This window comes from Tachypleus tridentatus, chromosome 12 (genome assembly GCF_004210375.1).
Source record: "Tachypleus tridentatus isolate NWPU-2018 chromosome 12, ASM421037v1, whole genome shotgun sequence".
Classification (NCBI taxonomy): Eukaryota; Metazoa; Arthropoda; class Merostomata; order Xiphosura; family Limulidae; genus Tachypleus; species Tachypleus tridentatus.
In genome coordinates, this window is record NC_134836.1 from 130,790,907 (window position 1) to 130,816,796 (window position 25,890).

At 33.4% G+C, this 25,890-nt stretch overlaps 1 protein-coding gene across 3 annotated transcripts in view; it reads left to right on the top strand.

The window, feature by feature from the left end:
- LOC143234704 (5'-AMP-activated protein kinase subunit gamma-1-like) overlaps positions 1-25,890 on the top strand; it is a 133,924-nt gene that overhangs the window by 71,989 nt on the left and 36,045 nt on the right. For all 3 annotated transcript variants that reach the window (XM_076472264.1, XM_076472263.1, XM_076472262.1), the window contains exons 4-10: positions 10,861-10,906; positions 12,132-12,259; positions 15,721-15,754; positions 19,207-19,254; positions 20,588-20,646; positions 20,991-21,036; positions 22,798-22,849. In XM_076472264.1, the coding sequence (XP_076328379.1) occupies positions 10,861-10,906; positions 12,132-12,259; positions 15,721-15,754; positions 19,207-19,254; positions 20,588-20,646; positions 20,991-21,036; positions 22,798-22,849 (413 nt within the window). The remainder of the gene's footprint in view (positions 1-10,860; positions 10,907-12,131; positions 12,260-15,720; positions 15,755-19,206; positions 19,255-20,587; positions 20,647-20,990; positions 21,037-22,797; positions 22,850-25,890) is intronic.

A 25,890-nucleotide genomic window follows, 5' to 3' on the forward strand; every position in this document is an offset into this window, starting at 1 on the left:
CTGTGGTATGTCTGTAGATGAGTAAGTGTCAAATGACTGAATCATACTGTAGGCCCTGTTTACAGTTTACTTCATTCCTGTGGTATGTCTGTAGATGAGTAAGTGTCAAATGACTGAATCATACTGTAGGCCCTGTTTACAGTTTACTTCATTCCTGTGGTATGTCGGTAGATGAGTAAGTGTCAAATGACTGAATCATACTGTAGGCCCTGTTTACAGTTTACTTCATTCCTGTGGTATGTCTGTAGATGAGTAAGTGTCAAATGACTGAATCATATTGTAGGCCCTGTTTACAGTTTACTTCATTCCTGTGGTATGTCTGTAGATGAGTAAGTGTCAAATGACTGAATCATATTGTAGGCCCTGTTTACAGTTTACTTCATTCCTGTGGTATGTCTGTAGATGAGTAAGTGTCAAATGACTGAATCATACTGTAGGCTTTGTTTACAGTTTACTTCATTCCTGTGGTATGTCTGTAGATGAGTAAGTGTCAAATGACTGAATCATATTGTAGGCCCTGTTTGTTTGTGAAAAATTCTATGGAATTGTTTATTTTTGTGGGTGTCTTCCTCAGCCCGATCATCTTGAGATCAGGGAAGTAGCGAGATCAATGTTCTTACTGTGTTATTTTCAAATGTCTCCCATTTTAATATAAAGGAAAAAGTCTATAATATGTGAAATGATATATCAAATAGTAACATTGTACATTCGTTGGCGGATTCTTTCAAATTACCTGGTGAAAATAATGTAACGTCCAGTCCATGTAATATTATAGTTTACTTTCTTTTATCCATTACAGTTTATTCATGTTTGAACGCTCTTGTAAATTGTTATAGGTCTACTTTGCAAGTAATTTTAACGAACGTGAAAGAAAATAACTTATTTGTCTGACGTAACAACACGCACGATAGCAAACACATGTCTAAATACTTATATAAACATGCTAATTTATTCAATTTTCTATTGTGAAAAAACATTTCGCTACAAGCTTACTTTATTTCTCTTACACTATCTTTCATATCATATTTATAATCTAAGCTCTGTTCTAGGATCATTACGTGATCATTAGGACCACTGCTCCCTCTAGCAAACATTTAAATTACAACATTAAAAATACATATTATAACTTTGCATTTATTCAAGTGACCTAAATATGTGAGACTCAAGGAAATATAAAATCATACGTTACAAAGACAGTTAGTTCCAAATTAATCTTGAGTTATGGCGCAATTAAGTTTTAAAATATGCTTTTACTTTTTTAATTGCTACCATGTAGTTAAACAACAATGAATTATCTAACCAGGCAGAAAACTATCTGGTGTTATCACTAAATTAAAAGCAATAACTAGCCTAAAGATTGAGGACTGGTGGAATAGCGCGCTCGATTTGCAGGTTTGAATCCCCCTTACACCACCCATAGTCTCCCCTTTAGCCTTGGGAACATTATAATGCGATAGTCAACCCCACTATTCGTTGGTAAAAGAGTAGCTAGCCCAAGGGCTGATGATGTTGACCAGCTGTCTTCCCTCCAGTCTATCATTGACGAATTAGAGGCGGCTATTGCAGATAGCTTTGCGCTAAATTCAAAACAAACTAAAACGTAAAGGTTGAATCACTGCCGGTAATGAAATAAAAGTGTTAACTGGCAGTTTCCAAAGGGGTGGACGTGGTGAACAGAACGTAAATAACTTTAAGGCGTGGCATGTTCAGATTGCTAGAGCACTCGGCTCGCTGTCTGTGGGTCCCAAGTTCGAATACCGTCACAGAACATGCTTACCTTTTCAGCTCTATATTATGATGATCAATCTTACTGCTCATTGACAAACAGTAGCCCAAGAGTTGGCGGTGAATGGTGTGGATTAGCTGCCCTTCCTCTCTAGACCATCGCTTCAAATTTCGGGACGGCTAGTGCTGACAGACCTTGAGTGACTTTATGTGAAATACAAACATGGAACAACTGATTTATTGCACTATTCCACTAAATTACTGTCGTAACTGTTGTCTCCATCTGGACGAGGTCAAGTGATTGTATCATTGAGTATTCAAGCTATTTATCAGCAGATTTATAATAATAACATCTGGATTTTTGTTATGATTCACGAGAAAATCGAAGGTGAAAATTATTTATGGTAATTTTTCTTACGTCAGTGTTTTATATAGCGTGGCTTTACATTTTCAGTTTCGAAGATCAGATTAATGCATAATATGGATTCAAAGAGAAAAACTGGTGATGAGTTTGAAGTGGGTAAGAATAGTTTTGACAGTTTTCAAGCTCCTGGCGGATATTCTTCGCATTCACCCAGTTTTTTTCTTATTTTCTTTTAATGTAGCCACTTGTATTGTTTTTGGCAAGAGGGAGTTTTGTCAGGTGCTTAGTGCCAACTGAATAACTTAAGTTCCTCAATTTTAAAACATATGGAAGAGACGACACAAGGTTAAGGTTTTCATCGGTTGAATAGTAGTGAGTGTGATAAAGAGGTGGGTTGGTCAGCGAGTTCGATAGTCATGATAAAGAGGTGGGTTGGTCAGCTAGTTCGATAGTCATGACAAAGAGGTGGGTTGGTCAGCGAGTTCGATAGTCATGATAAAGAGGTGGGTTGGTCAGCGAGTTCGATAGTCATGATATGGAGGTGGGTTGGTCAGCGAGTTCGATAGTCATGATAAAGAGGTGGGTTGGTCAGCGAGTTCGATAGTCATGATATGGAGGTGGGTTGGTCAGCGAGTTCGATAGTCATGATAAAGAGGTGGGTTGGTCAGCGAGTTCGATAGTCATGATATGGAGGTGGGTTGGTCAGCGAGTTCGATAGTCAATGGTTTGTGCTATTTCAGTTTTGTGTTTCAACGATGCACAGGAAATGTAAAAAGTACCGTACATTCGAGAATGTTAGCAAGTGAAGTTAACGTATTAACATCTACAGGGAAGTTAGACTTATCATAATTAACGTATTAACACATACAGGGAAGATAGACTTATCATTATTAACATATTAACATCTACAGGAATGTTAGACTTATCATTATTAACATATTAACATCTACAGGGATGTTAGACATATCATTATTAACGTATTAACATCTACAGGGAAGTTAGACTTATCATTACTAATGTATTAACACCTACAGGGAAGATAGACTTATTATTATTAACGTATTAACACCTACGGGAAAGTTAGACTTATCATTATTAACGTATTAACATCTACAGGGAAGTTAGACTTATCATTATTAACGTATTAACATCTACAGGGAAGTTAGACTTATCATTATTAACGTATTAACATCTACAGGGAAGATAGACTTATCATTATTAACGTATTAACATCTACAGGGAAGTTAGACTTATTATTATTAACGTATTAATATTCAAATGCTCCAAGTGAAATAATGGATTTATTGTTGGCACGTGACAAATTCTCAGATGTCATAGTGGATGAGAATATTCAAATTAGGCTAAAACAGAGTACGTGTACCTGTTTTAGGAAATTTGTACTGTTGTTTATACAGCCAAAATATATTAAAATTTTAAATAAACAACTAAGTGAGTCATCCAGAGATTAAGAACATGAGATCAAATAGGTTTCGAGCTTTATCTCTCTCTGGTGGATGTTTGGAGAATTAATTCTACAATTTGTTACTCTAATTGAAAGTAATAAGCCACAGACCAATAGGTGTTTCAATATCAATGTAAAAGGACATATTTCCATAAACATTAGACAACGCATAAAACAAAATAAAGTGGCTTGCCAAAAGATAGTTGGGAAAAAGTAAATTGTGATTGATCAATCATTGATAATAAGCCAATGAGATGATATCCTAAGAATAAGAATACTCCGTCTATTCCAATTAAAATACAAATTTCATTAATTAAATAAACCCTCGTATGAATCCTGTAATGTATCAGTCGACACTAGTTTTCTAACTATGATTGAGAATAAACATCATGCTGTAACATAGGTGTGAAGTTAGACTTGTTTCAAACATCTTAGCAGAGTATCCCTCTTTAATAAACCATTATCTTATTTGTGTAAAAAAATTGTTCAACGGCCTTCACAGTCTTGGAAGGAGGCATTGTTGTGAGCTGTATTTTCCAATCTAAATATTTATATTAATTATAGCTAGAGGGAACCTCCGAGGCGATTGGACTAGCATACGGCTTAATTACTAGAATCAAACATGTTTAGGTGAAACTATATTAGAATACTTATTGGTCAACGATTTTATTACAGTCGGTATTGAGCTAACAGGTTTATCAGTCAGTTGTCTTTCGCTTCAGTTGTTTTAATACTAAGTGCGCATTTCAACAAAATACGACGTTCGAAGTAAGGTATTGTAAGAAAGTGAATTGTGTACGCACGTACTGTACAGTTATGGCTGTCGTTGAATGTTAGTAAAGCTAGAAGTAAAGTGTTTTTGTTATTAATATTTAACCAAAGGAACAATAGAAATTTTTACAATACTCTCGTAGGAAGAACCATTCTCTGTCTTATGACGAAGAGTCTAGATATAGTAGGGACGAGTGGTATGGTATAAAAAACTTTAATTTGAAAACAACTAATAGCGTTAGGTTACCATCAGGTTGAGAATGACACATTAGTAATAATAGGTGACGTTATAAATAAACCTATTATATGGTAGTTAATATTAAGTAACAATTAGTAGATATATAAAAGTGTTTCTTGGCTCTGGTTTAATGTGGGTTTAAGTTCTTGTATTAGCAGAGTTTTTCATTTTTCCTTTGTTTACGTGTGTTTTATTATTTTATGCATTATTGTTTTCTGTGGTTATGCTGTGTTTATTTGAGATACAATGTTCAAAAACATACAAGGGCTATTTTTTGTGTTTCTTAAACCTGGTTTCTATTTTTCGGCTTGTTTCTCCTATATATAAATGATATCAGTTGTTACGTTGCATTTTATACATGACGCTGTTATTATGATTGTGAAGATAATTTTATTTTTACCTGATTTCTGAATTAATTTATGTTATGTTTGGTTTTCCGACATGTTAGATATTTGAAGTGCATTGTATGCGGGAGTGTAGTGTTCGGTTGTCTCTTGGATTGTGTTGGTTGTTGTGATTAAGTATTTCCATACTGTTTGTAGGGTATTTATTCACGTCGATAAAATCTGTTCACTTGATTGACTTCTTCGATAAGGTTATCTAATGAACAAGGTCTTGTGGCTGTGTTTATTAGGTGTTCTGGTATGTTGAGTTTTCTTTCATGAGTCGAGTTCCAATAAGGTTATCTAATGAACAAGATCTTGTGGCTGTGTTTATTAGGTGTTCTGGTATGTTGAGTTTTCGTTTTCTTTCATGAGTCGAGTTCCAATAAGGTTATCTAATGAACAACGTCTTGTGGCTGTGTTTATTAGGTGTTCTGGTATGTTGAGTTTTCTTTCATGAGTCGAGTTCCAATAAGGTTATCTAATGAACAAGATCTTGTGGCTGTGTTTATTAGGTGTTCTGGTATGTTGAGTTTTCGTTTTCTTTCATTCCAAGGAATGGACATCATTTGTTGTTGAGAGCTGCTTTTCTTAGTTGACTGTGTGGTTCCAACGAGCATGCGTAGGACACTTTCACTGATGAGTTATAAAATATTTTAAACTGTTGTTCTTAGGCCATCTTCAGGTTATTTTGGTAAAAGTGTTAATACCCATACCAGCCGCCCTGAGATATAAAGGTGGGTCTTTCTTCATCATGGCCGATTGTGTCGTTAAGGGAAAGTCCGTTTTGAAGACTCGGTTTCTACTTCTATTTTCATGTCATTTTGTTAAGAATCATTTATTAATGTCTAGTTGTTGTTGTTAACAATCACAGTTATAAAGGAAACATTTATTGTTAATGTTGTTGTTCTCGATGTGCAACGGCTCTTTAAATTGTGGTTGACTCATATTTTAATCATTTAGTGAAATGTACCAAAGAGAACAATCTTATAAAGATGGATGTTGGTAAGACTGATATAAACACACCTCTCTTCCTTCGATACATGGGTGCTCCAACTTGGCCAGCGTTATCACAGGTTGTTTCTGGAAGACTTAAACTCTATTTCATAGTGTGTGAGAGTTATTCTGTTTCCACCGAGAGTAGTTGAACTCCTGTTTATAGCGTTGTAAATCCGAAGACTAGTTCGTACAAAATTCTCAACTGGACCTTAAAATAGTTCATTATTAAGTCTTCAAGAGTTGTTCTAATGGGTATTGTAGGTTATTTTCTATAACTTGATTTATTGGATTTCGTATTTTGAATTTTTTTGTTTAACACAAATATTTATCTACTTCACGACATGTTTATAATAAAGATTATTCATGTAATCTTCAGAACTTACAGGTTCGGTTTCAGTACTCATTACCGTGTGTATGGTTCTACCTTACTTAACCTTACTTATAACATTACATTTCAGAGGTGTTAAATTCCTCAGTGTTCGTTTTTATACTTGTTTAACTATCTGTATTAGGATCATATAACTGTAATTAATGTAAACTCTATCTTCCTATTTTGGATATTGAAACGTTACAGATTTTCATCATGGCGACTGTGATCGCACACACACAGACGTTTAAACGTTACTTGTAGATTACATCGTATTGTGTTGTGTTTGTCTTCACGTGTCAAGTACCGTTTTAATTCTAACAGAATAAAATTCAGTCATAATGTCGGCCGAACATCATTACCCTCTACCACGCTGAGACATCTGTACATGACAGATTATTACGTCACAACTTGTCGTGGAACTTGGTGTTTCATCTTACATATTAATTCCCATTAGTTCTATATAACGTTCATAACGAACTTAGCCAGTGTTTTCTATATCGTTATTTAATATTACCAGCTATACCCCATAGCACTATAACCAATGTTATTCTAACACGTCACAACTAACTTTTGTAAGTCACAATGATGTCGAAGTGGGTAAAGTTTCACTCTTCGATTTAAATTATCACTCCCATTGATATGTCTGGGGTCCTGTGACGTTATAAACCGGGTTTGAATACTTGTAGTGGGTTCGACAAGTATAGTTCATTGAGTAAACAAACACAATGTAAGGTTCCTATCAATTACAGAAAATTCATAATTTACAAAACATTAAAATTCCAGGTTCCTGTTGTCCTCTCTGGTCAACAAACTAGATGTGTTTCTTTTCTTTTTTTTATCTAGGTGCTGTAATTGTGAGGAAAATATTTACACATGCCAAATTTAGACAGCTAAAAAATCAGTTTAAAAACACAAGAACATTCTTCAACGAAATTATTTTGAGAATAACTCCATTTCATCCATTTTTATAAACTCGTCACTTATAGAGAACGTATGCTTGGGAAACGAAGTCCAGTTTGGTTTGAATGTCGCGCAAAGCTACTCGAGAGTTATCTGCGCTAGCCGTCCCTAGAGGGAAAGCAGCTAGTCATCACCGCCAACTTTTAAGCTACTCTTTTACCAACAAATAGCTGGATTGACCGTAACATGATAACGCCCCCACGGCTAAGAGGGCGAGCATGTTTGGTGTGACAGGGATTCGCACCCGCGACCCTCAGATTACGAGTCGAGTGACTTAACCACCTGGTCATGCCGGGCCACGAAGTCCAGGTAGAGCATTTCTACCTGCACTTTGTTTGAGACGGTATCACAGAAGTTTGGAATTTTCACCCTAGTTTCAACTACAAGAATGATAAAACTTTATTTTCCGAGCTGAAAAAAAGTCTTTCAGCCAATTACAACAAAACTCCAAAGGACTGAAGAAGGGGAGAAATACTGTTATTCTAAACATATAGTGACCACAATACCATAGGATGATTAGGGTCATGGCAAGGCTTACTGTGTAGAGCCCGTGAAGTACATGAACTGGGATTTCTATTCCACCGATTGTCTTATTTATCAACCCATAATTACTTTGGTGAATTTCCAGAGTACATGAACCAGGTTGTCGTCAGACCACTTGTCTCAGGAGTACATGAACTAGGTTGTCGTCAGACCACTTGTCTCAGATTTTCATACCTATATCCAAACTTGTGTTAACTTTTCTGATGAAAGTTGTCACTGGTGAATACGTATGAATAGATTGCTTTCTTCACAAAAGGGAGTCATTTTATGGCAACTCTAGTCCTTGACCTGGTTCTGTATTGATTAACAGTGAACGTGAGAGAACACTTTATGGCAACTCTAGTCCTTGATCTGGTTCTGTATTGATTAACAGTGAACGTGAGAGAACACTTTATGGCAACTCTAGTCCTTGATCTGGTTCTGTATTGATTAACAGTGAACGTGAGAGAACACTTTATGGCAACTCTAGTCCTTGACATGGTTCTGTATTGATTTACAGTGAACGTGAGAGAACACTTTATGGTAACTCTAGTCCTTGACCTGGCTCTGTATTGATTAACAGTGAATGTGAGAGAACATTTTATGGGAACTCTAGTCCTTGACATGGTTCTGTATTGATTTACAGTGAACGTGAGAGAACACTTTATGGTAACTCTAGTCCTTGACCTGGTTCTGTATTGATTAACAGTGAATGTGAGAGAACATTTTATGGGAACTCTAGTCCTTGACATGATTCTGTTTTGATTTACAGTGAACGTGAGAGAACACTTTATGGTAACTCTAGCCCTTGATCTGGTTCTGTATTGATTAACAGTGAACGTGAGAGAACATTTTATGGTAACTCTAGCCCTTGATCTGGTTCTGTATTGATTAACAGTGAACGTGAGAGAACATTTTATGGCAACTCTAGCCCTTGACATGGTTCTGTATTGATTAACAGTGAACGTGAGAGAACACTTTAAGATAACTCTAGCCCTTGATCTGGTTCTGTATTGATTAACAGTGAACGTGAGAGAACATTTTATGGGAACTCTAGTCCTTGACATGGTTCTGTATTGATTAACAGTGAACGTGAGAGAACACTTTAAGGTAACTCTTGCCCTTGATCTGGTTCTGTTTTGATTTACAGTGAACGTGAGAGAACACTTTATGGTATTTCTAGTCCTTGACATGGTTCTGTATTGATTTACAGTGAACGTGAGAGAACACTTTATGATAACTCTGGCCCTTGATCTGGTTCTGTATTGATTAACAGTGAACGTGAGAGAACACTTTATGGCAACTCTAGCCCTTGACATGGTTCTGTATTGATTAACAGTGAACGTGAGAGAACACTTTATGGCAACTCTGGCCCTTGACCTGGTTCTGTATTGATTTACAGTGAACGTGAGAGGACACTTTATGGTAACTCTAGTCCTTGATCTGGTTCTGTATTGATTAACAGTGAACGTGAGAGAACACTTTATGGCAACTCTAGTCCTTGATCTGGTTCTGTCTTGATTTACAGTGAACGTGAGAGGACACTTTATGATAACTCTAGCCCTTGACATGGTTCTGTATTGATTAAAAGTGAACGTGAGAGAACACTTTATGGTAACTCTAGTCCTTGATCTGGTTCTGTATTGATTAACAGTGAACATGAGAGAACACTTTATGGCAACTCTAGCCCTTGACCTGGTTCTGTATTGATTTACAGTGAACGTGAGAAAACACTTTATGGTAACTCTAGTCCTTGACCTGGTTCTGTATTGATTAACAGTGAACGTGAGAGAACACTTTATGGCAACTCTGGCCCTTGACCTGGTTCTGTATTGATTTACAGTGAACGTGAGAGGACACTTTATGGTAACTCTGGTCTTTGATCTAGTTCTGTATTGATTTACAGTGAACGTGAGAGGACAGTTTATGATAACTCTAGCCCTTGACATGGTTATGTATTGATTAACAGTGAACGTGAGAGAACACTTTATGGTAACTATAGTCCTTGATCTGGTTCTGTATTGATTAACAGTGAACGTGAGAGAACACTTTATGGTAACTATAGTCCTTGATCTGGTTCTGTATTGATTAACAGTGAACGTGAGAGAACACTTTATGGCAACTCTAGCCCTTGACATGGTTCTGTATTGATTTACAGTGAACGTGAGAGAACACTTTATGTTAAATCTACTCTGACTTGGTTTCCTACTAGTGAACGTGAGAGGACACTTTACGTTAGATCTACTTTGACTTGGTTTCCTACTAGTGAACGTGAGAGGACACTTTACGTAAGATCTACTCTGACTTGGTTTCCTACCAGTGAACGTGAGAGGACACTTTATGTTAGATCTACTCTTACTTGGTTTCCTACTATGTGAAGATAATTCTGATAACAGATATATGGTGAATTGGTAGTAGTTGATTCACTTTCTCTTTAATTTGGTAAAAGAACTGAATGATTAATACGGACAGATTCATTATGGTTGATTTTTTCTAAAATCCAAAGCTGTGAATCGAACTGGGAGGAAAATCTCCAAATAAATTAATTATTGTTACAGCGATATTAACTGTTTTTTTATATGTTGTCATTTGTTTTTGACTTGCTGACCTATGTAACTGTTGATTTCTTTAATTTGTGTAGAATCGTTTTTATTTGGAAACCACACGTGTGTTATCTGTCGATACATGTTAATGTGTTACACTCAACCTTTATCTACAGTTACAACTACGGATTGTTATTATCAAACATTATTTACACACACTCTAATTATCTTAACTCTTATATAAAAAGATATTATTTGTCTGAGCTGTTGTTTTTCAGTAGTAAAAATAAAATTAACCAGATATTAAATATAACCTTGATGTTTCCAGTGTTTTATTTGGTTGTGAAGGGATATAATTTCTATTTATACATTTTTATGAAGTGCTAAAATATTAGATATAAAATTAAACGATACATCTATGGTGGTTTTCTACTTATGACGTTGACGGTCATAAACTAAAAATTTAAGAATTAGTGTTCCTACAAGTTATAATTTCCTCTAATAACACATTATTTATCTCTAGTTCTCATGCGATCCTTTCTCTACTAAAATTGACATAGATAATTTGGGTAAGTCTTTCAAGTTACATTCGCTTTTAAAATATATATTAGTTTTGGTTTACTGTAGTATATACTTCACGATATGTAAAAATATTTTACAAGAACAATAGAGAACAAATCATAAGCTATATTGTTAATGTAATTTATTTGCTAATCAGAGAATTTTTGATGATGTAATGTTCACTTTATTCCTCGAAACGTCTATAACTAACATAGATTATAAAATGATGTTCTGTGATAATAGATATCACATTATATTGTAACAGTAGATGGATTAATTGTTCATTAGCCCTAGAACTGTAGTTAGAGAGACATAACGTCATTCAGACCAAGTTGGACATTTCAAATAATTGACTGATAATGTAAACGCTCCCTCACAAACGAACTACATTACAAGTAGTTTTAAACCAGTTAACTTGCAGTTGTATATATATATATATATATGTGTGTGTGTGTGTATCAGAAAAATTACTTTTAGAAATTCTAAAATTGGGTTTAATTGAAAATGTGGTGAAGTGTTTTAACAATATATGGGGAATAGTTATGAATAATCTCCAACTAGAGATTTATAGTTTTTGTGGTCAGCTTTTGTTCACAAAATCTAAACTAATAATGATACAAATACAAAGTTATATTTATAAGTATCATGTGAAACTAAATAAGTGTGAAAACATATGAACAAATGTTTCATACGAGATAACTGATATTTAATATGAAAAACAAACAAAAACTTGTATGTTGTGTGGTTTTAGTTAATTATAAACTTGAGTCTGCTAAGCATCTGGTAAGGTGTTCTAAACTAATGTGGTTACATTACTTATTTTGTATTTATTTGAAACCAGTTGTCCCATGGTAACTTTCAAACAACTAAAATACTGCAGTTATTTTCAATAGGCAAGATATCATTTATATTAGCCATTAAAACTCTCCTTCTGGTACAGTACAGACAAAACCAAAATATGAATTCTGGTACAGTACAGACAAAACCAAAATATGAATTCTGGTACAGTACAGACAAAACCAAAATATGAATTCTGGTACAGTACAGACAAAACCAAAATATGAATTCTGGTAGTACAGACAAAACCAAAATATGAATTCTGGTACAGTACAGACAAAACCAAAATATGAAATATTAACAAAATAAATGTTAAAAGTAGGTTTCATGATGTTGTTTTGAGAAATATGATATTTAAGACAACATTGGTTTTTAACTTGTTAAACTTTTTAACAGTTGTTTGGTTGCTGAATTTTACAGGGAAAGATGAAAACTTGATCTATTATAAGTTTTTTCGTCACTTTCACTGCTATGATATCATTCCTATTAGTGCCAAGCTAGTTGTCTTTGACACCCAGTTGCTGGTAAGTTAGAATCTCGTACGTTTGACTGCTATTAAGATAGTTTACCGTTTTTGGTAATAACTTTAAACACCAACAGCTGAATATATTTATTCTACCTTGAGTTTGCAGTACCAGTGAATCTAGTTGGAACGTTGAGATTATATCAGATTATTCTAGCACAGTGGTTCTTAACGTTGTTGGAGGTACTGAACCAGACCAGTGGTTCTTAACCTTGTTGGAGGCACAGAACCAGACCAGTGGTTCCTGACCTTGTTGGAGGTACTGAACCAGACCAGTGGTTCTTAACCTTGTTGGAGGTACTGAACCAGACCAGTTGTTCCTGACCTTGTTGGAGGTACAGAACCCCGGAAGTTTCGTACTTCAATTCACTGAACCCTTCATAATTGGAAAAATAAAATATGATTTTTTTTTCAAATTCAAAACATAAGTAGATATTTTATTAGTGCACAAAATGAACCATACATCAGTTATACACAACATCATTGTGTTGAAAGAACAAAACCAACAAAAGATGAATTTCACACAAAAACATAACTCAATGAATATTTACTGCAAATCAATGTGACTTTTGCTGTTGCCTTTCAGAGACAAGTTCAGAAATGCGCGGCTTCACCTTGACAAGTGCCACTCTCATATCATTTTCGCAACAAAGTATGATCCTTTTCTTCGTTTTTATGTCTTCCATCCTCGAAAAGGATTGCTCGCAAAGATACGTTGTAACAAACGGTATGAGTACCTCAAGGGCTTTCTTAGCAATAATAGGGTACGCTACAATCTGGTGACACCAAAACGTTGAGAGCGTTGTTGTTCTGAAAAGTTGCTGTTGAACCTAGCTCTGCTGAAGTTCAATGATTTCGTCGAGGTGTTCATCATTGACATCTGCTGTCGCAACACTAAACGTGAAAGGCTGTCTTACCCATGCTGGATAAGACTCTCTGGTGGGGCAGTATCCATTGAGAGACTTTGCGAGTTCATCTAAGTGCATGGTAATTGCTTGCTTCAGTTCCCCGGGTACAGAAATGTCTCCGATTTCAGACACATATTCGATCTTAGTTACACAGTTGTCCAGCAGGGGAAGTTTGCGAGGTTATCATTCTCTGTTCGTCGTTTTCATAACGGTAGCTTTTTTGGAAAAGCCTTCAGGTTTTCTTCCGCTTCGATGATGTTGACTTCACCGCCCTGCATCTGTTGATTGAGAGCATTGAAGATATCGGCCATGTACGACAAAATAAGAATGAACTTAGATTTTTCGAAGCAATCTGCATGACAATGTTGGTGCCCTCGGAAAAACAGGGATAATTACACACGCATGGCAAAAACACCATTCAGCACCTTTCCCTGGGGTTAACCACCGAACGTTATAATGGTACAGAAGAACCTCGAATTCATAGTCCATTTCATTACACAGCTCTTTGAAGATGCGGAGCTTCAGAGCACTATTTCACACAAAGTTCACACATTCCATTACAATATTTAATACTTCTGCCAGTTTTGAAGGCAAGGTTTTTGTTACCAACATATTGCCTGTGCAGACCACAGTGCGTTACAATGATGTGTGGTGCATCGGCTTTCACCAGTGCACCAAAACCAGAGTTTCGTCCCAGCATGACTGGAGCTCCGTCCGAACAAACTGCAGAAACCATATCCCACGAAAGATCGTTGTCTCTGAAGAAGTCATCCACAAGTTTCTTCACGTCAGCTGCCTTAGTTGTTGTTGTAAGAGGCTTACAAAATAAAAGCTCTTTTATCTCGTCGTTCTTCACATAGCGCACGAATACAACAAGCTGGCTTAGATTGGAAACGTCGGTGGTCTCGTCGAGTTGAAGGCTGAATTTTGCTGGGCTTGAAATCAGATCTGTAACTACTTGAGCCAAGATGGCATCGCTCATGTCATCTATTCTGCTGCTGATGTTGTCATTTGAAAGAGGAATTTGGGATGACTTATTTTCACCAACTTTTCCCAGCATGATATTCGCCATCTTCAACAGAGCTGGTTTTACGAAATGAATGATGTGTGGTTTGCCCTGCTTTGCGATCAAGTACGCAACTTTGTACGATGCTGTGAGGATTGGTTTGTCAATGGGTACAAAACCGAGAACAGGCAAAGTAGCCTTTTCATCGAACCTGGCTTTCTTTACATTGAATTCAGCAAGCCTTGTATTTTTGTATTTCCCATTTCCATGCATCTTTAGGGAGTGTTCTCTTAGTTTTGCTGGTGCTAGACTAGAATTGCTCAACTTGACATTGCAAATCATGTATTGAGGACGCTGACTCCAATCATGTTTCGTTATACACGTGAATCCATATTGTACGTATTTGTCCAACCACTTTCTGTTTTTGCTTGACATAGTTAGTATGAAGATATTGAAAGATTAGGAAAAAAATCACAAATGACGCAAGGTTATTACAGTCACAAGTCGACTGCTAAGCCCACGAAGTTCCCTGCAGCACAGATTAAAGCCAAGTGACGTGACGTGATCAGTCGCAGCGAATGATGGCCAAGTGGAGCATGACGTCATGAACCATACGAGTAGGGTTAATGGAATGGACACACACACAGTGTGTGTGTCTTGACCTCCGCCGAACCTCTGGGGTTCGATTGAACCCAGGTTAAGAACCACTGTTCTAGCACTTAGTGTTAACAGTTAAGGTTATTATACTATTGGTAATTTTAAGAAACTAAAACTGTTTCATAAATGTTTTCTCATTGCACTTAAAATATTGAAGGTGTTAAGCTTGGATCACATTACAATATAACAATGTACCACATACAGTGTTATGTGTTTACAGATATTACTGAATCCTGATCAAGAACGTTTCATTTATTTATCTTTGTAAAACTGATTTTAAATTTCAAATTAAAAATAGCAGTAAAAAAATTTCCTTAACGACTTGTGTGTAAGATATAAATATATATCTATTTAATTATTGAGAAAATAATACTGAATAATTTCTACGATAGGTGGCATATTTCAGATAGAATAGTTCTTCGATAGGTGGCATATTTCAGATAGAATATTCTACGATAGGTGACATATTTCAGATAGAATATGTGACACCCTAGCTATACTTGCAGTTTCTGAAAGTTTAAAAAATTCTGAAAACAAATTCAGTTTTAAAAAATTGTGTTGATGCAATGATTGTAAGTGTAGGATTGACATGTTGTTATATTGAAGGATCATTAGACTACAAACTTGATGTCGTAGGAGTTTCTGCATGTATTATTTAAATATATTTCTGTTTTCTTAAGAGATGATGTGTGACAACCATGAGTTAAAATAAGTCAGGAAGTTAGATGCAGTAGTTTTTGAGTAATATTAGTATTTCACACAAGGTTTTCAAATATTTAACTTGTCCTAAAGGAGAAACAAACATTCAGTAACTCTCCCTGGCTTAGTGGTAAATATGACAATGTTCACAACATAAACAGTTGTTTGTATAGTCTGTTTTTGTTTCTCTAGGTAAAGAAAGCATTTTTTGCACTTGTTGACAATGGTAAGTTAGAATCACGTTTCTTGATTATTATAAAATGGATGTGGGAAAACCGTTAATTTGCCCTCTTAACGTGTTGTCTGACAACTAGAGGATGACAATATATGTGTGTGTGTATCTAAATAAGGAGACTCAGAGGCTCAGACAAACGAGACGTGGTTATGCCATAAAGCACGATTTTATGCTTGTAGTGGGGGCTGCAGACGGCTTCTGCTACAATGTTTCATCGTTTATGAGCTTGTTGCTGTCCTAATTTAGGGTCATTTTAATAAGTTTTAAAAACATCAACATTGCTATATATATAGCATTATGTTAACATAAACAATCTATAATTTAAATATATATATACCATTACAGTAACCTAAACAGATTATAGTCTATATATGTAACATTACGTTAACCTAAAGAATCTATAAATTTAAATATGCATATACCATTACGTTAACCTCAACAATCTATAACACTATATAACACAAATTTTGTTCCTGGATAGTATGTGTTATTTCTTAATTACTTATGTTGTAAAAGTACAGAAAATGGTCATTTATTTCCTTCAAACTTTACTTTTGTGACTTGTATAATGAAATTTAGAAATTAATCTATTTTCTATGTAAAAACAGGCAAATTTGATCATTTTCATTTACATAAGGTCTGAATAAAACAACATATGAATCAAGATTTACATGTATTTATACTAAAGTTATACAAAACTGTTTAGAAGTGAGTAGTTTTTCGAGATTTGTAATGTAAATCACTAAATGTAGTCTTTGTTAGACCAAGATCTCTGATCAACTCATTGAGGTCTCTTTGGTTGGGGTAGTATGGGTTTCTCTCTCCAGCGGCACTTCTGAAATTGTAATCTGGATCTTCAACGTCTACCTCCTCTTCTGATTTGCTGCCCTCTTGTAAGGATGGCTGCTTGTTCTCTGGCGGAGTGGGTTCAGGGAGCCTAGGACAGTGTGGCACTGGGGCGATGGATGGTGGAAGATCTGGATACATGATAACAGATGCATTTTTGTCAGCCCGACGTTTGGAAGTGTCCACCATGCAGAAGTAGCAATTGTTTGAGTGGGCAGTGGGTTCACGCCAAATTCTTGGAACAGCGAACTTCATGGCTCTCTTTCCCCCTCTGTACCATCCTGCAAAAGAGCAAAATAAAATTGTTATTATGAAGAATAAATTTATTTCATCCACAACTGATGTGTAAAAGGTTCATGCAAAATATTTTATGTGATATTTTTTATATTCTATTGGAAATTAAACAAAAAAGATTTAAATTTTAAAAGGTCTATAATTTGTATAATATAAAACCTTTATATTCAAGCAAGCAAAAATTGTCCGTCTTACCTTCTACAGTTTTTTGCAATGCTCGCAGGTACAATGAGGTGCCCAGAGTTTGTCTTGATCCCTGACAGCCATGCCAAAATATACCTTGTAGGCTTCACACATTTTAGCAGATGCTGTCACAGAGTAATTTTTCACTCTTGTCTTGATAAATTGGCCACATACATAGCAGAAGGCATCAAGATCTATGTGTTCACTTAGGCAGCTAGAACTAAACTGAAGTGGTGAGTGGTGAGCCCCTGTATATATATTACTATGGAAAGTTCTAGAAAATTCTAAAAGGTTCTTGAAAATTTTTGTAAATTCTACAAAATTCAAGAAAATGTTTGAAAGTTCTACAACATTCTAGAAAGTTTTTGAAAATTCTTGTAAGTTTGAGAAAATTCTCTATCAGCTACTCAGCACTGAATCTACCTGGAATGTTCTGGAAAATGAGTAAATTTGAAAATTTCATTACCCAGGTCACAAAAGCAAAGTTTGAAAAGAAAAATAGGTCTTTTTCATTTAGTTTAGGCATAAGCAATTGGGAAGTAACATTTTCTGTCCAGAAAACAAGAAAAGTAAAACGTTTGTTACATAATGTAATTTAAATATATATGTAGCATTAGTTAACCTAAACAATCTATAATTTAAATATATATGTAGCATTACGTTAGCCTAAATAATCTATAATTTAAATATATATGTAGCATTACGTGAACCTAAACAATCCATAATTTAAATATATATGTAGCATCACGTTAACCTAAACAATCCATAATTTAAATATATATGTAGCATTACGTTAACCTAAACAATCTATAATTTAAATATATATGTAGCATTACGTTAGCCTAAATAATCTATAATTTAAATATATATGTAGCATTACGTTAACTTAAACAATCTATAATTTAAATATATATGTAGCATTACGTTAGCCTAAATAATCTATAATTTAAATATATATGTAGCATTACGTTAACCTAAACAATCCATAATTTAAATATATATGTAGCATTACGTTAACCTAAACAATCCATAATTTAAATATATATGTAGCATCACGTTAACCTAAACAATCCATAATTTAAATATATATGTAGCATTACGTTAACCTAAACAATCTATAATTTAAATATATATGTAGCATTACGTTAGCCTAAATAATCTATAATTTAAATATATATGTAGCATTACGTTAACCTAAACAATCCATAATTTAAATATATATGTAGCATTACGTTAACCTAAACAATCTATAATTTAAATATATATGTAGCATTACGTTAACTTAAACAATCTATAATTTAAATATATATGTAGCATTAGTTAACCTAAACAATCTATAATTTAAATATATATGTAGCATTACGTTAGCCTAAACAATCTATAATTTAAATATATATGTAGCATTACGTTAGCCTAAACAATCCATAATTTAAATATATATGTAGCATTACGTTAACCTAAACAATCTATAATTTAAATATATATGTAGCATTACGTTAGCCTAAATAATCTATAATTTAAATATATATGTAGCATTACGTTAACCTAAACAATCCATAATTTAAATATATATGTAGCATTACGTTAACCTAAACAATCTATAATTTAAATATATATGTAGCATTACGTTAACTTAAACAATCTATAATTTAAATATATATGTAGCATTAGTTAACCTAAACAATCTATAATTTAAATATATATGTAGCATTACGTTAGCCTAAACAATCTATAATTTAAATATATATGTAGCATTACGTTAGCCTAAACAATCTATAATTTAAAAATATATGTAGCATTAGTTAACCTAAACAATCTATAATTTAAATATATATGTATCATTACGTTAGCCTAAACAATCTATAATTTAAATATATATGTAGCATTACGTTAGCCTAAACAATCTATAATGCAAATATATACATGCAACGTTATGTTAGCCTGAACAGCCTATCATTTATATATATATACAGCATTACGTTAACCTAAACAATCTGTAATTTAATAAGCTTAGCAAACTCTAAAGCTCCTGTAGTTTAATATATTTTGATTAATTAAAAAATCGTAAATTATTTTTCATTAGTTATAAAAATAAGTGAACCATATAACATTATTTGTAGGAGTCCGGGCTGCACCACTTTGGGACAGCAACAGACAAGAATTTGTGGGTAAGTTAATGGATTTATAGAATATTAATTGTCTAAAGAAGCAAGATAAAAATATTTATATGTAGAGAAATCTTATTTCTACAAATACCTTTAAAACTGTATTATAAGAAACAAATGACATCTTATATGTTGCAGAAAATCTCTGTGCTTATTTGTAAGTGTAGTACAGTCAGGACAGCAGAGATTACTAAACTTGATACAAAATACACTTGTGCAGATTAGAGTAGAAGCTTCTTACTCCGAGCAGTTTAAGACCAGTGAAGTCATATAAACACAGGAGTATTAAAAATATCGTATGACAATGTGAAGGTTAGACTTGCCAGTCAACTTGTATGAAACTACATAACATTTTCTTTTTGGATTACACCAGTCAACTTGTATAACGCTATATAACATTTTCTTTTTGAATTACACCAGTCAACTTGTGTAACACTATATAACATTTTCTTTTTGAATTACACCAGTCAACTTGTGTAACACTATATAACATTTTCTTTTGAATTACACCAGTCAACTTGTGTAACACTATATAACATTTTCTTTTTGAATTACACCAGTCAACTTGTGTAACACTATATAACATTTTCTTTTTGAATTACACCAGTCAACTTGAATAACACTATATAACATTTTCTTTTTGAATTACACCAGTCAACTTGTGTAACACTATATAACATTTTCTTTTTGAATTACACCAGTCAACTTGTGTAACACTATATAACATTTTCTTTTTGAATTACACCAGTTAACTTGTATAACACTATCGTATTTTCTTTTTGAACTACAACTGTGGACTTGTATAACACTATCGTATTTTCGTTTTGAACTACAACTGTGGACTTGTATAACACTATAATATTTTCTTTTTGAACTACAACTGTGGACTTGTATAACACTATCGTATTTTTTTTTTGAACTACAACTGTGGACTTGTATAACACTATCGTTTTTGTTTCTTTGAACTACAACTGTGGACTTGTATAACACTATCGTTTTTGTTTCTTTGAACTACAACTGTGGACTTGTATAACACTATCGTATTTTCTTTTTGAACCAGAACTGTGGACTTGTATAACACTATCATATTTTCTTTTTGCACTACAGTTGTCGACGTGTATAACACTATATGACATTTTCTTTTTAAAGTACACCAGTTGACTTGTAAGATTGTACTTTATGGAAACATATCAATATCTAGTTATTCTCAACTTGTTTTGACTTGTTGTATTCATTTTACAAGACGTAATGCATTTCATTACACTTATATATACCTTCGTCAGTATATAGACCAGTGTATTGTTTTATTGAAGTTTAATATTCTTTCTGTTTTTAGGGTTGTTAACAATCACAGATTTCATTCATATCCTCAGAACGTACTACAAATCCCCCTTGGTAAGTGGGCTGATCAGCTGTAACATATAATTATTTAAGTTTCCTAACTGTGTCAGACATTTCATTGATTTTATGGTGATGTGTATTTTTGTTTAATTTGTAGAAATATTGTTCTTTTTTGTATTTCAAACTTCTGTTATTGTTAATAATTGTTTTTCCATTAAAATTAATATTAAATGGTGGTGCTACGTTACGAACCAACATGTTGCACTTTTGAAATTATGGACAAATTTGTATTTTATTTCTGAAATAACATTTGTTGTATTTGAAACACATTTTGTTCTTGTTATTAATTAGATTGAAAGAGTATTTAGTAAGTAAATAAAATATTTTATTTATGACAGGTTAGGATGGAGGAATTAGAGGAACAGCAGCTCTACATCTGGAGAAGAAAGTATTGTTTTTATAAATATCTATAGACCTGGAGAAGAAAGTATTGTTTTTATAAATATCTATACATCTGGAGAAGAAAGTATTGTTTTTATAAATATCTATACACCTGGAGAAGAAAGTATTGTTTTTATAAATATCTATACATCTGGAGAAAAAAAGTATTGTTTTATAAATATCTATACACCTGGAGAAGAAAGTATTGTTTTTATAAATATCTATACATCTGGAGAAAAAAGTATTGTTTTTATAAATATCTATACACCTGGAGAAGAAAGTATTGTTTTTATAAATATCTATACACCTGGAGAAGAAAGTATTGTTTTTATAAATATCTATACACCTGGAGAAGAAAGTATTGTTTTTATAAATATCCATACACCTGGAGAAGAAAGTATTGTTTTATAAATATCCATACACCTGAGAAGAAAGTATTGTTTTTATAAATATCCATACACCTGAGAAGAAAGTATTGTTTTTATAAATATCCATACACCCGAGAAGAAAGTATTGTTTTATAAATATCTATACATCTGGAGAAAAATGTATTGTTTTTATAAATATCTATACACCTGAGAAGAAAGTATTGTTTTTATAAATATCTATACACCTGAGAAGAAAGTATTGTTTTTATAAATATCTATACACCTGAGAAGAAAGTATTGTTTTATAAATATCTATACACCTGAGAAGAAAGTATTGTTTTTATAAATATCCATACACCTGGAGAAGAAAGTATTGTTTTTATAAATATCTATACACCTGGAGAAGAAAGTATTGTTTTTATAAATATCCATACACCTGAGAAGAAAGTATTGTTTTATAAATATCCATACACCTGGAGAAGAAAGTATTGTTTTTATAAATATCTATACACCTGGAGAAGAAAGTATTGTTTTATAAATATCCATACACCTGGAGAAGAAAGTATTGTTTTTATAAATATCTATACACCTGGAGAAGAAAGTATTGTTTTTATAAATATCTATACACCTGAGAAGAAAGTATTGTTTTTATAAATATCTATACACCTGGAGAAGAAAGTATTGTTTTATAAATATCTATACACCTGGAGAAGAAAGTATTGTTTTTATAAATATCTATACACCTGAGAAGAAAGTATTGTTTTTATAAATATCTATACACCTGAGAAGAAAGTATTGTTTTATAAATATCCATACACCTGGAGAAGAAAGTATTGTTTTTATAAATATCTATACACCTGGAGAAGAAAGTATTGTTTTTATAAATATCCATACACCTGGAGAAGAAAGTATTGTTTTTATAAATATCTATACACCTGGAGAAGAAAGTATTGTTTTTATAAATATCTAGTGACAGAACTTTAAATTATCAAGTCCACAGCCATAGTGATTCTGAAGGTGTTACCTTTCAGAAAATACTTGACATTAAGCTTACATATAGAAAAAAGTTAAGTTTTGTAGTTTATGAAAACAAAACTAACAGAGAAAGAGTCATTGTTTATAAAAAGAAGGAAACTAAAACTAAACAAGTACACAACTAAGTGTAAACTATAGAGAACAAATTGTGACATGTTAATTGTTTATTTATCTGTCATATTATGATGTGAATATATAAGAAAGCAATGTAATACACTTATTTACTGGCCGTTTATTAAAACCAAATGTTTCTCATGTAATTGTATATTATTTACATTTTGATTAATTATGTTGTTCTTTAGTGAATAATGAAGTGTGATGTTCTAACTATTCAGACTTCACTTATGGTGTGTATTTGTAGGTATGTTGAAAGACAAGATAAAAGAATTTGTCAGTATTGGACCAAATGAAAGGTTTGTATATTTTTAACAGTTTTTTATTGGTGTGTTTTAAATGTGCTTGTGTATTAAGTTTATTAGCCTTCTTAAACATTTGTTAAACATTAATAGTTGTATTCCGGAGTTAGTTGAACATTAATAGTTGTATTCCAAAGTTACTTGAACATTAACAGTTGTATTCTAGAGTTAGTTGAACATTAACGGTTGTATTCCAGAGTTAGTTGAACATTAACAGTTGTATTCCAGAGTTAGTTGAACATTAACAGTTGTATTCCAGAGTTAGTTGAACATTAACAGTTGTATTCCAAAGTTACTTGAACATTAACAGTTGTATTCCAGAGTTAGTTAAACATTAACAGTTGTATTCCAGAGTTAGTTGAACATTAACAGTTGTATTCCGGAGTTAGTTGAACATTAACAGTTGTATTCCAGAGTTAGTTGAACATTAACAGTTGTATTAGGGTGTTAGTTGAACATTAACAGTTGTATTCCAGAGTTAGTTGAACATTAACGGTTGTATTCCAGAGTTAGTTGAACATTAACGGTTGGATTCCAGAGTTAGTTGAACATTAACAGTTGGATTCCAAAGTTACTTGAGCATTAACAGTTGTATTCCAGAGTTAGTTGAACATTAACGGTTGTATTCCAGAGTTAGTTGAACATTAACAGTTGGATTCCAGAGTTAGTTGAACATTAACAGTTGTATTAGGAGTTAGTTGAACATTAACAGTTGTATTCCAGAGTTAGTTGAACATTAACAGTTGGTTTCCAGAGTTAGTTGAACATTAACAGTTGGATTCCAGAGTTAGTTGAACATTAACGGTTGGATTCCAATGTTAGTTGAACATTAACAGTTGTATTCCAAAGTTACTTGAACATTAACAGTTGTATTCCAGAGTTAGTCGAACATTAACGGTTGTATTCCAGAGTTAGTTGAACATTAACAGTTGGATTCCAGAGTTAGTTGAACATTAACAGTTGGATTCCAGAGTTAGTTGAACATTAACAGTTGGATTCCAGAGTTAGTTGAACATTAACAGTTGGATTCCAGAGTTAGTTGAACATTAACAGTTGGATTCTAGAGTTAGTTGAACATTAACGGTTGCATTCCAGAGTTAGTTGAACAATAACAGTTGGATTCCAGAGTTAGTTGAACATTAACAGTTGTATTCCAAAGTTACTTGAGCATTAACAGTTGTATTCCAGAGTTAGTTGAACATTAACGGTTGTATTCCAGAGTTAGTTGAACATTAACAGTTGGATTCCAGAGTTAGTTGAACATTAACAGTTGGATTTCAGAGTTAGTTGAACATTAACGGTTGCATTCCAGAGTTACTTGAACAATAACAGTTGGATTCCAGAGTTAGTTGAACATTAACAGTTGTATTCCAAAGTTACTTGAACATTAACAGTTGTATTAGGGAGTTAGTTGAACATTAACGGTTGTATTCCAGAGTCAGTTAAACATTAACAGTTGTATTCCAGAGTTAGTTGAACATTAACAGTTGGATTCCAGAGTTAGTTGAACATTAACAGTTGTATTCCAGAGTTAGTTGAACATTAACAGTTGTATTAGGGTGTTAGTTGAACATTAACAGTTGTATTCCAGAGTTAGTTGAACATTAACAGTTGTATTAGGGTGTTAGTTGAACATTAACAGTTGTATTCCAGAGTTAGTTGAACATTAACAGTTGTATTCCGGAGTTAGTTGAACATTAACAGTTGTATTAGGGAGTTAGTTGAACATTAACAGTTGGATTCCAGAGTTAGTTGAACATTAACAGTTGGATTCCAGAGTTAGTTGAACATTAACAGTTGGATTCCAGAGTTAGTTGAACATTAACGGTTGGATTCCAGAGTTAGTTGAACATTAACAGTTGTATTCCAGAGTTAGTTGAACATTAACGGTTGTATTCCAGAGTTAGTTGAACATTAACAGTTGGATTCCAGAGTTAGTTGAACATTAACAGTTGTATTCCAAAGTTACTTGAACATTAACGGTTGTATTCCAGAGTTAGTTGAACATTAACGGTTGTATTCCAGAGTTAGTTGAACATTAACAGTTGGATTCCAGAGTTAGTTGAACATTAACAGTTGTATTAGGGAGTTAGTTGAACATTAACAGTTGTATTCCAGAGTTAGTTGAACATTAACGGTTGAATTCCAGAGTTAGTTGAACAATAACGGTTGGATTCCAGAGTTAGTTGAACATTAACAGTTGGATTCCAGAGTTAGTTGAACATTAACGGTTGCATTCCAGAGTTAGTTGAACAATAACGGTTGCATTCCAGAGTTAGTTGAACAATAACGGTTGGATTCCAGAGTTACTTGAACATTAACAGTTGTATTCCAGAGTTAGTTGAACATTAACGGTTGTATTCCAGAGTTAGTTGAACATTAACGGTTGTATTCCAGAGTTAGTTGAACATTAACGGTTGTATTCCAGAGTTAGTTGAACATTAACAGTTGGATTCCAGAGTTAGTTGAACATTAACAGTTGGATTCCAGAGTTAGTTGAACATTAACAGTTGGATTCCAGAGTTAGTTGAACATTAACAGTTGGATTCCAGAGTTAGTTGAACATTAACAGTTGTATTAGGGAGTTAGTTGAACATTAACAGTTGTATTCCAGAGTTAGTTGAACATTAACAGTTGTATTCCAGAGTTAGTTGAACATTAACAGTTAGATTCCAGAGTTAGTTGAACATTAACAGTTGTATTAGGGAGTTAGTTGAACATTAACAGTTGTATTCCAGAGTTAGTTGAACATTAACAGTTGTATTCCAGAGTTAGTTGAACATTAACAGTTGGATTCCAGAGTTAGTTGAACATTAACAGTTGGATTCCAAAGTTACTTGAACATTAACAGTTGTATTCCAGAGTTAGTTTGAACATTAACGGTTGGATTCCAGAGTTAGTTGAACATTAACAGTTGGATTCCAGAGTTAGTTGAACATTAACAGTTGTATTAAGGAGTTAGTTGAACATTAACAGTTGTATTCCAGAGTTAGTTGAACATTAACAGTTGGATTCCAGAGTTAGTTGAACATTAACGG